The 15,663-nt window shown below is 48.1% G+C and overlaps 1 protein-coding gene across 1 annotated transcript in view; it reads right to left on the bottom strand.

Annotated features, from left to right (window-relative positions):
- Positions 1 to 2,797: 2,797 nt before the first annotated feature.
- Positions 2,798 to 15,663, bottom strand: part of SH3RF3 (SH3 domain containing ring finger 3) — a 389,906-nt gene continuing 377,040 nt past the window's right edge. Inside the window, exons 9-10 of the mRNA XM_043604761.1 lie at positions 15,088 to 15,422; positions 2,798 to 5,971 (exon numbers count right to left, since the gene is read on the bottom strand). Coding sequence (XP_043460696.1) covers positions 5,803 to 5,971; positions 15,088 to 15,422 — 504 coding nt within the window. The 3' untranslated portion in view covers positions 2,798 to 5,802. The remainder of the gene's footprint in view (positions 5,972 to 15,087; positions 15,423 to 15,663) is intronic.

Raw genomic sequence — 15,663 nt, forward strand, 5'->3', positions numbered from 1 at the left:
TGTGTTGCCTCTGATTCTCCATCTATAAATAGTACAATAGCAGCACTCACCTGATAGCAAAGTGTTGGCTGCTACAACCATCATTTTTAGAATTTCTGCTGCATTCAAGAAAGAGTCAGAGTATTGGATGTCAGAAGTCCTGGCTCTGCCACTCATTTAACTCAGAGCTAATAATATAATTTCTTAGAGTCTTGATTTCTTCATCTATGAAATGGGAATAAGGATCATACCTCAATGAGATGTTGTAAATAAAAGATTTTGAGTAGTATGTCAGTCCTTCCGTTTGGAAAGGCGCCAGGCCCTGGCCTCCCCTACCCTCTAAAAAGCACAGTTTAGGGAGAGATTCACAGAGAGGTCTCCAAGGGGCTTGGATTCCTCTCCCATGAATCTTCACACAACTCTGGGCACCTCTACCAGATTAGCCCATCTTGTTACTGGCCAGTTGTGTGTTGTCCTAGCAGCTCTGCTGAGGGCTGGCTGCTCAGTCCCTATCGCTTGCTCTGCAGCAGCCAGTATGTCTCTTCATGCAGACATTTATTTTTTATATGAAATTTATTGTCAGATTGGTTTCTATACAACACCCAGTGCTCATCCCAACAGGTGCCCTCCTCAATGCCCATCACCCACTTCCCCTCCTTCCCACCCCCCATCAACCCTCAGTTTATTCTCAGTCTTTAAGAGTCTCTTATGAATTGCCTCCCTCCCTCTCTTTTTTCCCCCTTCCCCTCCCCCATGGTATTCTGTCAAGTTTCTCAGGATCCACATATGAGTGAAAACATATGGTATCTGTCTTTCTCTGTATGACTTATTTCACTTTGCATAACACTTTCCAGTTCCATCCATGTTGCTACAAAAGGCCATATTTCATTCTTTCTCATTGCCGAGTAGTATTCCATTGTATATATAAGATATACAATATACCTTTATTATATACATATATATAATATGTATGGTGGGCATATTATATATGCCATATATATACTATATATATATACTATATATATATATATAGTATATATATATAACCACAACTTCTTTATCCATTCATCAGTTGATGGATATTTAGGCTCTTTCCATAATTTGGCTATTGTTGAAAGTGTTGTTATAAACATTGGGGTACACGTGCCCCTAGGCATCAGCACTCCTGTGTCCCTTGGGTAAATTCCTAGCAATGCTATTGCTGGGTCATAGGGTAGATCTATTTTTAATTTTTTTGAGGAAGCTCCACACTGTTTTCTAGAGTGGCTGTGCCAGTTCATGCAGACATTTAAATGAATGCTGGCCTATGGAGCTTCTCCCCGGGAAAGAAGACCCAGTGCTCCCCCAGTGTAGATATGCCACCTTGTAAGTTAGAGGCAGAGATGTGACTCCTCATAAAATCCACAGGGACTGAGGCCCCAGCCAGAGGTTCAGCTCACTGGTGGATGGTGATGAATGTCCACTATGCAGGATGAATGTTGAGCTTTCTTGATTAGAACACTACTCTCCCTGTGGGTATTAAACCAGCAAAGGGAAGATAGTCCTATTTGCTCAGTGAGCATGGATTCAGAGCATGGAAAGAGGTTACATGATTTGAAAGTAAAATGGCACCAGGCTCTGTGAGGTTGCCATATCCACCTCTATAGTCAGGGCATCCCTGCCCCCAAAGACTTGCACATTTTGCTGCCAGGCACCCTTTCCTGTCAAATTGTGGTGGGCACTGCCTACATGTCCTATGGCCCCTTCTTAGGCTCTCATGGTTGACATTTTATTTGTATAGAGGGTTTAGGGTCCAGCTTCTGGAGTTGGAGTAGTCTTGAGTCTGGGTCTTAGTGTTTCATAAGCTATCTGACCTGAAGCAATTTACTTCACCTCTTCTAACCTTGACTGCTCATCTAGAAAATGAGGATAAAAGTATCTTTCACTGAAAGTGAAAGGGTTGGGAGGGTTAAGTGAGTGTGTAGTATATACTTCCTTATTAGAGTGCTGGGCTCTCACTGTATACCCCACTCATAACCTGTGCTTATATACATTCATTTAATTTTTATAGAAGAGTAAAATGGCTCCTTGCTAAGCTTTCTTCCAGCTCAGGTATATATGTGATAGTCAATACAGGTGGGTGTCTTGGCTAAGAAGTCAGTGAAAGCCTATTTCAGGAAGTGCCCTGTTATGTTTTAGGCTGGTGGGGCAGCCTTCTACCAGGCATTGGTCCATCTGGCTGATTTAGGACAGGCCCACTTTTCTAGAGGTCAGTGATCTCCTGAAGCCACTCATGCTGGTGGATTCTAGGCACTTTTCTCCTTGTGCTTCAGAGAACAGCTCCCCACAGCCTGGGTACTCTGAGGGCCAGACAGACAAGGGAAGGGCCATGAATATGCTGGTCTTGGAGGCCAATTCTAGGCACTTCTGGAATTGATGGACTTGAATAACCACCAACACAAAATGCTTTCCCACAAGATAGGAAGTTGAGTCATCTGCAGAAAGTCACTCTACCTTCCAGGCAAATGAGCCACTGGAGGGGAGCTAGAGGTCCTGCACACCCACCAGCCTGTGGCTCAATACTTACTGTCTAGCCAGTGGATCTCCGGCATGTGTTGCAGATAGCTGTCTGGACAACCCTGGTCTCCTTAATGGCCCACCGCCCTGCATTCTGCACATGGAAGCTCTCTGAGGTGGTGGAGGTGTAAGCCAATGGAATGGCCAGCAGAGGGATGCAGGGTGACACCTTCCCTGTTATGCTCCTATCCACTTGGGCATTTCTGCTCAGACCCTCTCAGCTTCTGCCCCAACCTCACTGCTCCCATCATCAAGACAAAAGACCTCTCCATGTTCATTTTTATTTAAAGACTCAGAAACACAGGCATCATAGTTTGTCATCACTGTCAAATTCATCCAAAATCACACGCTGACATTTGTGTGTAACAAAAACATTGGTGTGTGTGTGTGTGTGTGAACTGTGCAAAGTACAAAGAACTTCTCAGCCAGGAAGCTGAGCTTGTTTGGGGTGCCAGAGTCTGGAATTTATAATATGAGGCTGCCAGGGAAGTGCCTGCCCACTGTCTCCCCACTCTGCTTCTGTGGCCCTTTGGTGGACCAGTTATCCTCATCCACTGACCTTGCTCAATGGTGCCTATGAACTCTACTGCATTCCTCAAAGCAAGTCACCTTGGCTGCCAAATGCCACTGATAACCAAGATGTGTAAATTGCTGGGCCAGGGTAGACAGTGAGGGTTCAGGTAAGGTGTTGGTTTCATCTTAGTAGCCAAAATGAGTTTGTCCATTAGGGCAAGATATCCCAAAGGGTCTAATTCTGCTCTTGCCATTGTCTGTGGGCCAAATGGTCATGAAGGCTGATGGATTTGGCTGAATATGTTTGAAACCAGCCCAAAGCACCAGGGCTGGTTGTGTACTTCCCTGCTCTCTGGGAGCCCCACTTGAAAGGATGTCCTGGTGATGGCTGGCCTATGGCATCCCTTCCTTCCCAAAGTCATACCAATACCTGACCCAACTCTGCCACAAGAAGGTCCAGTTGATGCCTTGCAAAGGCACTGGATACTTGCCCAGCTCTCTGCTGTGAGGGGTGCTGGGCCCTGGTGGGGGGCTGCCTCACCCACAGTCACTAGGCTGTTTATCAATTCCTACCTACCACGAGCATTGTGTGGGTGGTGGCTGAGAGAGGAAAGAAGGTCCAAGTTAGTCTATTCTGTTGCTTGGTAACTGCCTTCGTTAAAAAAAAAAAAATAAAAAGGCTTTCCTTATTATCTGGGGATGTGAGTTAGTTCTGGTCTCACTGAGGAACACGTGTCTCCCTCAGTGTGTTAATCCATGCACATTTTTGGTGATGGCATGATTTTAAACAAGCACATGATTTTTGTGCATGGCAGACAACTAATTTGGCACCAATGGCAAATGGATACATTCTGGTTGTCACTAACTCATGTAGGGCTCCTTGGGTTTAAGTTGGATTTCATCTTTCTTTGATTCAGAACAAATTTCTCAAGTCTATTAAATCTATGATTATCTGGAGAGAGGAGAAGAGCCTTTGTCTAGGTGTGATCCCACCGTCATGGTAGCCACCTGGCAGTAACAAATAGCCAAGTCACATCCCCAAATAGGAGCTCTGAAAATAAGTGTTTTGTATTTCAAAGGCATTCCACCAGGCAAGGGAATGTGTTTCTGGATTTTGTTGCATCCTTGAAAACCAGGGAGATCCTATGTTACCAAAGGCTAATTTAGTCAGCCTAATTTAAACTTGAGTTGCTTTATAAAAATAAAGAGAGAGGGAGTTTATGAATTGTGACTCTGAACTGACAAGAATGTATTCTTAAGGTGTGAATCTCTTGAGAACAAGACTGCCTGCATGACAGGGCTTCTCCAGTCTGTTTCTATGGCAGATCTGGGCTGCTGGGCTCATGAAGAGGCCTCAATGGATTCCACCCAGGGCAAGGTCCCAGGATCAAAGGTATTCTTCATCCTGTCTCTTCTCCCAGCTCCCTTGAATTCTTCAAATCTGCAGCAATGCCTCAAATCCCTTGTTCTCCTCATTGTACTTCCAGTCTCTAGACCAATATTTGTACTGCCTGATAGGGACACATTTATTAAAAAAAAAAAAAAAAGACAAACCCATCATAGGGTGGGAAATCTGAATTGTGGTTAAAAACTACACATTTCAGTAGTGAGAAATCATACTTTGATAATGCTAATTGTAGTCATTTTCTCTAAAGCAATAAAAGGAAAATTCTGCCTTCCTAGGCTGGGGTTGACCTTCATGTTCTTTTTACTGCCACACAAAAGGCAATTATAGTGACCCTTACTTGAAATGCTTCCAGTTCTTGAATAATAATTACCACTGTCTAGACATAGCATGGGGCTTTGGTAAAGGTTTAAAGAAATTGGCTTTTTCTAAACTCCCTCCAACCACTTAAATGGATTCCCTCTTATCCACAGAATAGTAGCCAACACTGATATTGAGTGCGTGGACTTTTCAGTTTTCCAAAATTCACATGGTACATATAAAAATTCTGTCCACTTGATTATCATCTCAGACATTTTTTCTTTCAAGCTCAACCAAGTCATTATTGGTTTTACAAAAAGGCAGCACCAGATGTATGAAAAATAGGCAATGTATGACCTATTAGAAATATAGAAAGTCTAACAGTTTTACTTTAAAAAGATGTTGTAAGAAAGAAGCAATGCAAAGGGACAGTGGCGGCAAAACGAAACATGTGGCTTATAATACGATGGGCAGGAAACAAAGCCAAGTGCGATCTTGCGCCTCCAACAGGAGCTGCATGCTGGGCTTCCCCAGGGACTCTGGGGACCCAGCAAAGGCCCTGGGCCAGGAACACCCTTGCTGAGTGGCCAGGTGGCAGGTGACTGAGGTATATAGAGAGGTGATGGAGCAATCTGGACCCCCCCCCCCCAAGAAGCCCAGGGCAACCCATAAAGACAATCTTCAAACGCCCTGGGCGCCATGCCCACCGCCCAACCCCCACAGCCCTTCTGCAGCTTTCGGCCTTGCATAGGCAGCAAACAAGAATGCTGCAGCTTAGCAGTAAGTCACAGAGCAAATCAACCCGCATCAGCAGCTTCTCTTTTCAAAGATATTTCTTTACAGTTTATGCAGAGGGAAGCATTTTGTCAGAGAACAACCCCAGGGTGTGCTCTTGGTTGGGAGTTATGGGCTCCCACCCCCATCCAGGGTGGCCATGTCAGGAGCCTTGAAAGGGACCTGGGACCCTCAGGACAGCCTTGACTTCTCTTGTGCCCTGGGGATCCCAGGGAGCCTTCATGCCTGGGGAGTGGGGTGTGGAGAGTGTGTCCTCAGAAGCTCTCTACGAAGCTTCCCGGGAAGAGACCGGTGCGGCCATTCCTCTGCAGGGTCCCCTTGTACCAGCCGTCCTCACGCTTCTTGTGCACAAAGACAATGTCACCTTCCTTCAGCTCGATCTCTGCCTCGCTCTGGGGAGGGTAAGAGACCACCACGCGGTACCTGGTGGGGGGGGAAACAGATACCACATTGGGTGAGTCTGACCCTAGGCTGGAGGATGACACCCCAGGGCCTGCTTGCAAGGTCTCTCTCTTTGTTCTTCCTTTCCTTTTCCCCATCTGGTGTAATTATTATAATTTGGGGTTACTTCCCCCACTTTTAAAAATTTCTACTTTGATTTTAATTTTTACACCACCTTTTCATTTTTTAATTAAAATTAAAAAATAATTTCCCCTCCGTGTCCTTTTGGAGCCCGATCTATGCAGCTGGAACATTTTTGCCTGAGAGACAGTCTCTCCCTCCAGCCCATTTTGGACAGTGGCCTCCTCTGAGGTGGGGCCTGGGACAGCCACTTCAGTCCTGGGGCAGCCACTGGGGTATGGGCAGGACACTTAGTTGTGTCCTCAGTTCTGTCCTGTCCTGGCTGCATGATGCCAGGCTAGTTGTCCTGACCTCTGGAGTGTCAGCTTCTTTGTCTGAGGAACAGGGAGGGTGGGGGACGCCTCTTAAATGGATGTCCCACACGATGTGTGAAAGTGTTCTGGACCTTGTATGGTAAAATGGTTACTCTTTTTAAATGTGCTCCAAAAATCTTACCTTAGCACCTGAACTGGATGAAGTCACATCATAAATGAAGCCCAATTTTTTACACATCTCATTTCCAAAAAACCTGGGTGCTTCCCTGCAGCCTCTGAGGCCTCTGTGGAACCTCATTTCAGACCAACATGACATAAAATCCAACTGGAGACATAATTGTTCCCATAGGGGACTCAAAGTGGAGCTGTGGGCCTGAGCTCTAACTTAGCACAGACCCCTGAGGACCCCTCATGGCTATGGCAGGTCCAGGGCATGGGTGGGGGCACTGGGTGCTGCCACGCACAGCTCCCTGAATCTGAGACAAATCTGACCCTCTGGCTGGCAACTGGCTGGGGATCCAGAGCCCCAGGATCAAGCACACATCCCACACCACACACCTGTCCACCGGGCCTCAGAGGAAGGTTAAAAAGAAGTTGTGCTCACTCTGAGGGTCAATGTTCTAAAACACCACCAAAGGCAAACCAGCATGTGCCCTGGTGCCCATGTTCCTCGCTGCTGCTCAGCCTGTCTGGAATCTTCTGTCCCCACCCTCCAGCCAGCTGTGCCTCCCTGCCCCCTCAGGGAACTCCTCAGGGGCAGGTGTGCTCAACACTAGACTGGGCCTGCACCTCAATGCTGAGGGGGAGGAGGGAGGAGCTGAGAGGGACCTGCCCACCCCACTGGGCACGTGAAGTGAAGCTTCTCTGCAATGTCCAAGTCCTAACTGTGGGTGGGTTTTATAGCCGGGAGGATGCAACCACTCTCAATCCCTGAAAACCCCTAGCTGGAAGTCGCTCCAGAGCCTACATCTGGAGAGTTACACCCACATCTGGAGGGTTCCTCTCTGGTCATGGAGGCTCCCCACTTGGGACCCCTGCTGGACCCTCGCTCCACTCCAGGTTCTCTGCAGTCAGCAACCACACAGTGAAAACATAGGCAGACTACAGCCTTCCTCTGCTCAGAACAGAAGCCAAAGTTGGGGAAAGGCTTCTGTGTTCTCTTTGCTCTCTGAGCACATGTGCACTCCTCAATCTCCCCCAGCTCAGGACTCCCTTGTCCGGGCTGCTCTTGCCTACCACTTCCCTGATGCGCTCTCTGGAGCAATCTCGCCTTCCACAAGCCAGCTTGGCCCTATTCACCATGCTTAGTGCTTAGCACAGGTCTCCCACACTAGCATGCAAGCCCCCAGAGCAGCAACTGTTACCCTGTGCTCCCTGTGGTGTGCCCAGTGCCTAGGACAAGACTTGCACACAGGAGCACTATTCATACATGCAGGAGGGCACCTGGAGGCCAGGAGGTGGTGCTGTCAGTCAGGTGGAGCTGCTGGGGAGCCAGAGTAACCAGGCAGGCAGAGGCGCAAAGGTGTCAGTGGCTGGTGGCAGCTGGCGCGGAGAGGTCCAGTGGTGCCTGTATCTGGGCCTGCAGCTCCATAGCAACCACCCAGCAAACAATGCCTCCCCCCAGCCCACAGTGTACACTTCAGCTCCTGCTGTCAGCCACTGGCCATAGGAGGGGAACGTTGGCCAGACTAATGGCCCAGGAGCAGGATGACCAGCAGGCCTTAAGGGACTGGGTCATCCATCCATGCATAGGAGATGAACCTGGGAGGAACCACATACTGGGTGGTTGGCAATGCTGGGACTCAGAGGCCCAGGGCCTGACCTGGACTAGAAAGGCCACCCCCAGGAGGCACTGTCCTGCTGCTCCCCTCTTCCCTGGCAGTGCCTGGCTGTGGTCCTGGCCCACTGGCTGGGGCAAGAAGGTGGGGTATTCCTTTTCCCTCAGTCTTCCTTGGGCTGTCAGCTGTGAAGGCCTGTCCCCTGGGTCCTGCCTCCCCCATAAGCCACAGCCATACACATGGCCTCTGAAAGAGATCATCCAGGTGTCCCAAGCAGCTGGCTGTCCTGAGGATCCTCAAGGGGCTCTAAATGTGAAGCCTCTAACCTGTATATTCTGCTTTTGGAAAACCAGGACATTATAACCAAAAGAGTTCCTATGTCAGCATTTCTTCAAATGTGGCCGTAGACTTCAGGGCCTCTAGGTCAGAATCCTGGCTCTGTGCCAGACCTACTTGATGAAACTGTGGGAATGGGGCCAGGAGTGTGGATTTTCAGCAAGTTCTGTGGGTGAATGTTTAACTTGCTATTGTTTGAGAATTAAGGTGAAAGCTCTAGGCAAGTCTTCGTTCTTCAACCACCTGCTCAGAGGGGTTGGGGTGCTGGCCCATTGGGGTTAGGACAGGGAAGCCATGGTTTGGGGCATCTGGGATTGGTGCTGTGAAGGCTGAGGAGACAATGGACAGGCAGAGAAGACCCAGGCTCCACTCTGGGGAGCTCACAGTCCCAGTTTATTCCAGGCTGTTGAGACCAGCGGGGAGAGAGAAAGGTGACTCCTGAGTCTGACTTAGCAGGCAAGCAGGGTTCCTACTGCTTAGGGACCAGGGCTGGCCAGGCATGCTGAGTGCTTTGGAAGGGCTGCAGGTTTAGGAGGGTTGGGCCAGTTCTCATAACTCTCTAGGCTCTACATGCTGGCTTTGGGGGTATAAAGGAGAGAGAAAATACAGTATGCCTCTCGCTTTCCTCTCAGCCCAGAATCTCTGCAAACAGCTGCCTGCTGGCCACTCCCCGATGACAGATGGCCTTGAGGAGGTAGGAATAGTCTGTAAAATCAGTTCCCATATGTCCGGCACTCAGGCCGTGTGTGCAGCTACAGAGACCAGTACCAGCCCTATCTGTGGCTCTCTGCCACCCTCCACCTTTTCTCCAAACACCTGCCTCCTTCTCTTCCCCAAGGATGAGAAGGCAAAGAGTGAGATGATTTCTCAGACTTCAAACACAAGTTTTGGCTTTTGCCTCAACTGCCAGATGTGAAGCAAACAAGCAACTCTGAAAATGTAATTTGCTAGAAAAAAAAAAGTAATTTGGTGCTTCTGAGTAATTCAATGATTTAATGAGCCCAGATGGATGATGTGGGCCTAATGTATAAGAGTCGAGCATTTAACGTTCTTGTCCAGATCATTCCAAGACTCTGAGCTATTTTTCCTGCTGCATGAAAGTAATTGATACTCCCTGTTATAGACACAAAGGGCCAAATGAACAGTTAAGGACAGCAGCTACTCTTGTGTTATGACTGTGGCGTCATAAATTATAAGAGACTGCCTTGTGCTGAGTTAAGGTTAGGTCAACCACAACTAATTTTCAGACATAAGATTCAGGAAATCAAAAGGCTCAAAATCAGAATGAATTCTTACCACTGCATATTGCAATTAGCTTTATGTGTGAGGTTTGGCATGTCCTCCTCCTGTGTCATATGCTCTCCTCCTGACAACAGGGGTCACCGGGAGGCCCTCTGAGTGTCAGGCTTTTCAGAGCATTTGCTTCAGTGCCTACTGAGGGTGAGTGACCCCCGAGATGGTGGATGTGATCATCACAGAGCAGTTTCCCTCTAGGAACTTGGAAATAAGAGTATGCCTAAACCCCAAACACTAAGCTACAATATCAGCACATGTATTAGGTGCTTGTTGCTGTTATAACAAATTTCCACAAACTTAGTGGCATAATTTCTTATCTTACAGTTAAGTCAGACATCCAATGTAGTCACCCAGAGTGCATTCCTTTTGAAGGCTCTGGGAGTAATGCACTCCCCTGCTTTTTGCAGCTCTTAGAAGCTGTCTACATTCCTGGCCAAAGGCCCCTTCCTCCATCTTCAGAGCCAGCAATGGCCAGTTGAGTCCTCACACCGCATCACTTTGACCCTCTCTGCTGCCTTCCTCTTCTCCTTCGAGGGACTCTGTGATCACACTGGGCCCGCCTGGATAATCCAGGATAATCTCTCCATTTTAGAGTCAGCTGGTTAGCAACTTCTATCATGCCTGCAGCCTTCATTCCTCTAGGCCATGTAAGTCCCCCATGTAAGTCACAGTTTGGGGGATCAGGGCACAGACATCTTTGGGAAGCCATTGTTCTGCCTACCATGAGACATAATAGATCAAAAAAAACTTAAATCCTAACAAAGCCAAACAACTCACAGGCCAGTAAGAGGTGAGGATAAATAGACTGAGTGTGTGAACATATGGGAGAAAAGATTGTGCCAATAAAAAGTAGAGGAAGGGGTGCCAGGCAACATTGGGGGCACCACCATCTTATTATTGTATATGTCATACCATTTCATATAATCATATACGTCATTTAATATGTTATTGTTGCTCTTATTATGAATTCATAATTTCCCAGGTATTGATCTATGCATTTTACAAATATTATAACTATCAGATAGGTATTAATATCCCCACTTTGTATATGGGGGAACTGGGACTCGAAGAAATGAAGATGCCTATTTGGGTGAAATGGATGATAAGAGGTAAGTGTGCCGATATTTCAGAGCCACTCTGCAACTTCTCCGAGGTTCAAGAGAGCCAGGAGGCAGGCATTCAGAGGATGGGTGCAGGGCGGCTGGCCCAAGAACTCAGCCAGACCTGCCCAGGGTCAGCATATCCCTGCTGGGGAGATGGGACGTTAGACAGTACTACTGGATCCCATAACTATACTGCTGTTATGAGTTCCCCAAGTAACCTCTAGAAATGTGGCTCCCTGCACATTGTCCATAGGGCATAACATGTCCAGATGGTCCAAGGATTAGGTTCCCGAGGAAGGGTTAGTAATCGGCACTCTGGTTTACACATCAGGCCTGTGAGTTTGGCTCTTACAGATCTCCTGAGAGCTGAACCTGCCTCTAGTGAGCTGAAGTGCAGGCCTGGCCAACCAGACCTGGGGGAGTTCTCCGTGGTTCACTCCTCTGGGCGGCCCAAACTTCCTTCCTCTGGGAACAGTTAGGAGAGACGCTCCCAGTGTCTTCCTGAATCCTCAGGAGGGAAATTGTTACATCCCAGGGAGTTTGTACATAGGAGACACTCAGAACATGCAAGAGGCAGCCTTGTAGCACCCAGAGCCTAGCCACTCCAGGTGAGAGATGCCCCTTCCTCAGTGAGCTAGTGGTGGAAGCCTTGAATCTGAACCCCACCTGCCCTTTGCTGCTCTTCCCCCTTCAAACCTTAAAGTGGCCTTGCACACGGCAGGCACTCTGCAGATACGTGGCTTGCAAGTGAGTGCCCAGGGCCTCCATAGCAGGGATTCCTGTTACAGCTGCTCCCCTCCAGCTGTGAGCTAAGTTTTATTCACAAGCCTGCAGGGCCCAAGGCCAAGCACTTTCTGGAGCTGCCCCAGCCTAAAGACTAAGCCTTTCCATTGTTACACCCTTGCTCCAACATGCTGGGGCTTCCTAGGACACAAGGCAGCCTAGGGGCTGCACAGGGCGAGAGAAGGGGGCATTTGGGGGCTCATTAGGCAGCAGTTTCATTTCAGGCTGTATTTTGAAAACTCTCATCACTAATGAGCTCCACAGAGTGCTGGGGACAAGCAGGGTGCCAAAAGTCTCTGGGTACAATAAGCCCTGATTAGATGGAATATTCACAGAATGAGAGTAATTCTCTGATCTTTCTAGTTAATCATGACTTCCATGGTTTAGTAGAACAGGGTATTTTAAGACCTTTTATTAAGGAGTCTGGAAGTTGAGGGATCTAGGGAGAACAGAAACTTAGGGGAGACATGAGAACAGCTTTGAAATATCTCGGCCTATCTTTCTCAGGAGCCACCAACTTTGTTACCTGGGGCAGAGGGACTGGGAACCACATTAAGAAATCATAGGCATCTGGGGGTTGGTCTTATGGAAGGATGAAGGTTCTGACATGAAAGAGCTGCCCAAAGTTGGAGGAGGCTCCTTGGAGGGAAATGGAGAAAGAAAGAGAACATGTGTGCCTGTGTGTGTGCGTGTGTGTGTGTGTGTGTGTGTGGTGTTTGTGTGAGATGTGAGGTGTCTGTGGTATATGGTGTGTGTGAAGTGTGTGTGTGGTGTGTATGTGTGTGTGGTGTGTGTATGGTATATGGTGTGTGTGCATGTGTGGTGTGGTATGTGTTTGGTGTGTGAGTATGGTATTTGTGTGAGATGTATGTTAAGTGTGTATGTGGTATGTGTGTGTGTGTGGTGTGTATATGTATGTGGTGTGGTATGAGGTGTGTGGTGAATGTGTGATATGTGGTATGTGTGGTGTCTGTGTGGTATTTCTGTGAGATGTGTGGTATATGTTGTGCATGTGTGTATGTCTGAGGATGTGCATGTGTGTGATATGTGCTATATGTGCACATGTGGTGTGGTGTTGTGTTTGGTGTGTGTGGGGTGTGGTATGGGTGTGGTGGTGGGGGTGTGTGTATGTGTGTGTGTGTGATGTGAGGTAAGGTGTGAATCCAGTCTCCTCAGGGTCTGGGGGTTTGCTGTGGGGAACGCACCTCACAGTAATGGATCCTGCTGTGACGGAGTTTGGACAGCAAGTATATCTTGAACCAACAAGGGGGTGGTGATCAATTGCTGAGGATCCAGAGGCAGATGTTGATATCCTGGCAAGGCTGTGATACGGTCCATACTGTTTTAAAGCCAGAGACACCCAGAACCCTTTGTGGGCAAGTTGCACCTTGGGCAGCTGCTGACCATGCTCCTCAAAGTGGTTCAGAGACCAGGCTCTGTGGCTGGAAAGCCTTGAATTCAATCTCTGGCTTGGCTAGTTACTTTTAGCTGTGTGATCTTGAGCAAGTTACTTAGCCTTTCAAGAAGATGGGGATACTAAATTCGTAGGGTTGTTACAAGAATCACCTGAGGTAACACACACAAGGCACCTAGAACAATGCCAGCAGATGCTAAGCTGCATACACAGCATGGCCATTCTGGGTGTTTATGGCCCAAGTCCATACTGATTGTTGAGTGTCTGAATCTCCCCCTGCACAGAGCACAGAGCTTTCATTCTAAAAACAGGTGTAAATATGGACTGACATGACAACTGCTTATCGGAAATCCGTAACCAGCTCATGTTGTCCCTCCGCTGCCCGTGGAGACTGTTCTCTCAGTGGCGCTGGATCTCAACACCACAGCATCAACCCAGCCCTGAAGCCCATCATCTGGGTATGCCTTGGCAAAGTGGACTGCAGCTTATTTGTGTGGTCTGAGAGCTAAGAACGCTGTTACAATTTTAAATGGTTGAAAAAGAAATAAAAATAAGAAAAATATTTCATGACACAAGAAAATTAAATGAAATTAAAATTTTGGTGTCCATAAGTAGAGTTTTACTGGACTTCCCACGCCCTTTGCTTCCATATTGTCTATGGCTGCCTTCATGCCGGCACAGCAGAGGTGAGAGTTGTGACAGAGACCTGCAGTGTCTGCAGAATTTACTATCTAGGCCTTGACAGAAAAGGCGTGTCACCCCCCATTTAGACAGAACTTAACTAGCCCTGCATTGGCACTGGGGGTTAGTGGATGCTCAGGACAGTGGTACCCTTCTCAGGCTTCAGCACTGGGGTCCATGGGGAGGAGCTGGCCATCAGGCAGTGAGTCCGAGGTGAGGGAGGATTCAGACAGAAATGCCAGGACTGTTTCCTGAGGAGACTGCTCGCATGTTTACTATTTAAGCAGCGTTCCAACAAAGAAGGCACATGGAAGGGAAAGTACTTCTGTGCTATCCAGATTGGACACCATCACCTCTCACTGGAGTGCCTTCAGCCCTTATCTGAAGCTCTCTAAGGACTAACTCAAATGGGCCCATCAGCTGAGCAAGATGCCAGCCTCTGACCCTTATAAAAGTCAAGCACGTGAGGGCCCTCGGTGGACTCAGTTTACTGCTCTGTATAACTCTAGGCTGAACTCTATGAAATTTCTGGTTTTGGTAAAAAAAAAAATGAATGTTGTCACTTTTGTACGGTTTAACCCAACAGACTATATACCTTGAGGCCAATTTGGGGGTAATGTTTTATAATTCTAAGATGTCAGAGTGGGTTGAGCCTCAAGAAAAGCTGCCTCTGGGGTGGGGTACACAGGCCATGGGACTCAGTCCAGGGGTCCACTCCAGGTTTCCCACAGGGTTGAGGGGAGACAGTCCTCTCACTAGCATCATTGCTCACTCTCTGGGCTCAGTGCCCCATCAGTTCTGCCAAGTTTCCTGATGAATCCCTTGCAAATCCCAAACTCAGGACCCATATGGATTCAGAACATGAAATAGGCTCCTCTTCATTCCCAAATGCTTTTTATCTTTTTTTTTAATGTTTATTTTTTATTTTTGAGGGAGACAGAGAGAGAAAGAGCAAGCGAGCAGGGGAGGGGCAGAGAGAGAGAGGGAGACACTGAATCCGAAGCAGGCTTCAGGCTCAGACATGTCAGCAGAGAGCCCTAGGTGGGGCTCGAACTCATGAACTGCGAGATCATGACCTGAGCTAAAGTCAGATGCTCAACCAACTGAGCCACCCAGGCGCCCCCCTAATGCCTTTTATCTGATGCTCACCATCCAAGCTCAGGAACTGAGTAGATGTGGGTAAGAGGGACATTTGGTAAATTTAATCCTCAGAAAATCCCTATTGCCACTGCTCCCCCAAAATGACTCCAATCTCAGAGACCAGCCCATACCAAGGCCCCAGAGGATACGAGCCCACCCTCCCTGCCCTTACCTCTCCCTGGACAAAGGCTTGGGTTCCGGACGGATGGCAGCCATGGAGAGAGGTGCTTGCCTGGAGGGAGATGAGGAGAAGTTCAGATCCAAGGAGCCTGCCTTTCTGTGCAGTGGCTCCATCCCCACTGCACCCTGCATCTCGCTCTCTATGGGGCAGGACCCTGCCCTGCCATGGATGGACAGTGAGGATACTTCGGGTCCCACGGCACCCTGGAGTGAGGTGTCCACTGCCACCAGGGCATCGTGGGTTGGAGAAATGGATGGTGGGGAGCGAGATTTCTTCTTGGTAGACGCCCCAGCAAGAAGCTTCAGCAGCCCACTTTTCTTCTCTTTCTGGAAAGACACACAGAATTGAAATCCAGTGGGTTAATACTCCTAAATGCCCTTGTTGGAGGAGGGAAGTATAATCTTATTTGGAAACTTTAAACATAATCTTGTTAAGCTGGTTAGAGGAAGAAACAAAGCTAAGACTGAAAGGTTTTCCAACTCTTGTTTTCTTTCCTTTCCCCAAATCTGGTGCAAGTGCCCAGAACAGACCCAGGAGGCCCTGGGGCAGACCAGAAGGTGCTATTCC

This window comes from Prionailurus bengalensis, chromosome A3 (assembly GCF_016509475.1).
Source record: "Prionailurus bengalensis isolate Pbe53 chromosome A3, Fcat_Pben_1.1_paternal_pri, whole genome shotgun sequence".
Lineage (NCBI taxonomy): Eukaryota > Metazoa > Chordata > Mammalia > Carnivora > Felidae > Prionailurus > Prionailurus bengalensis.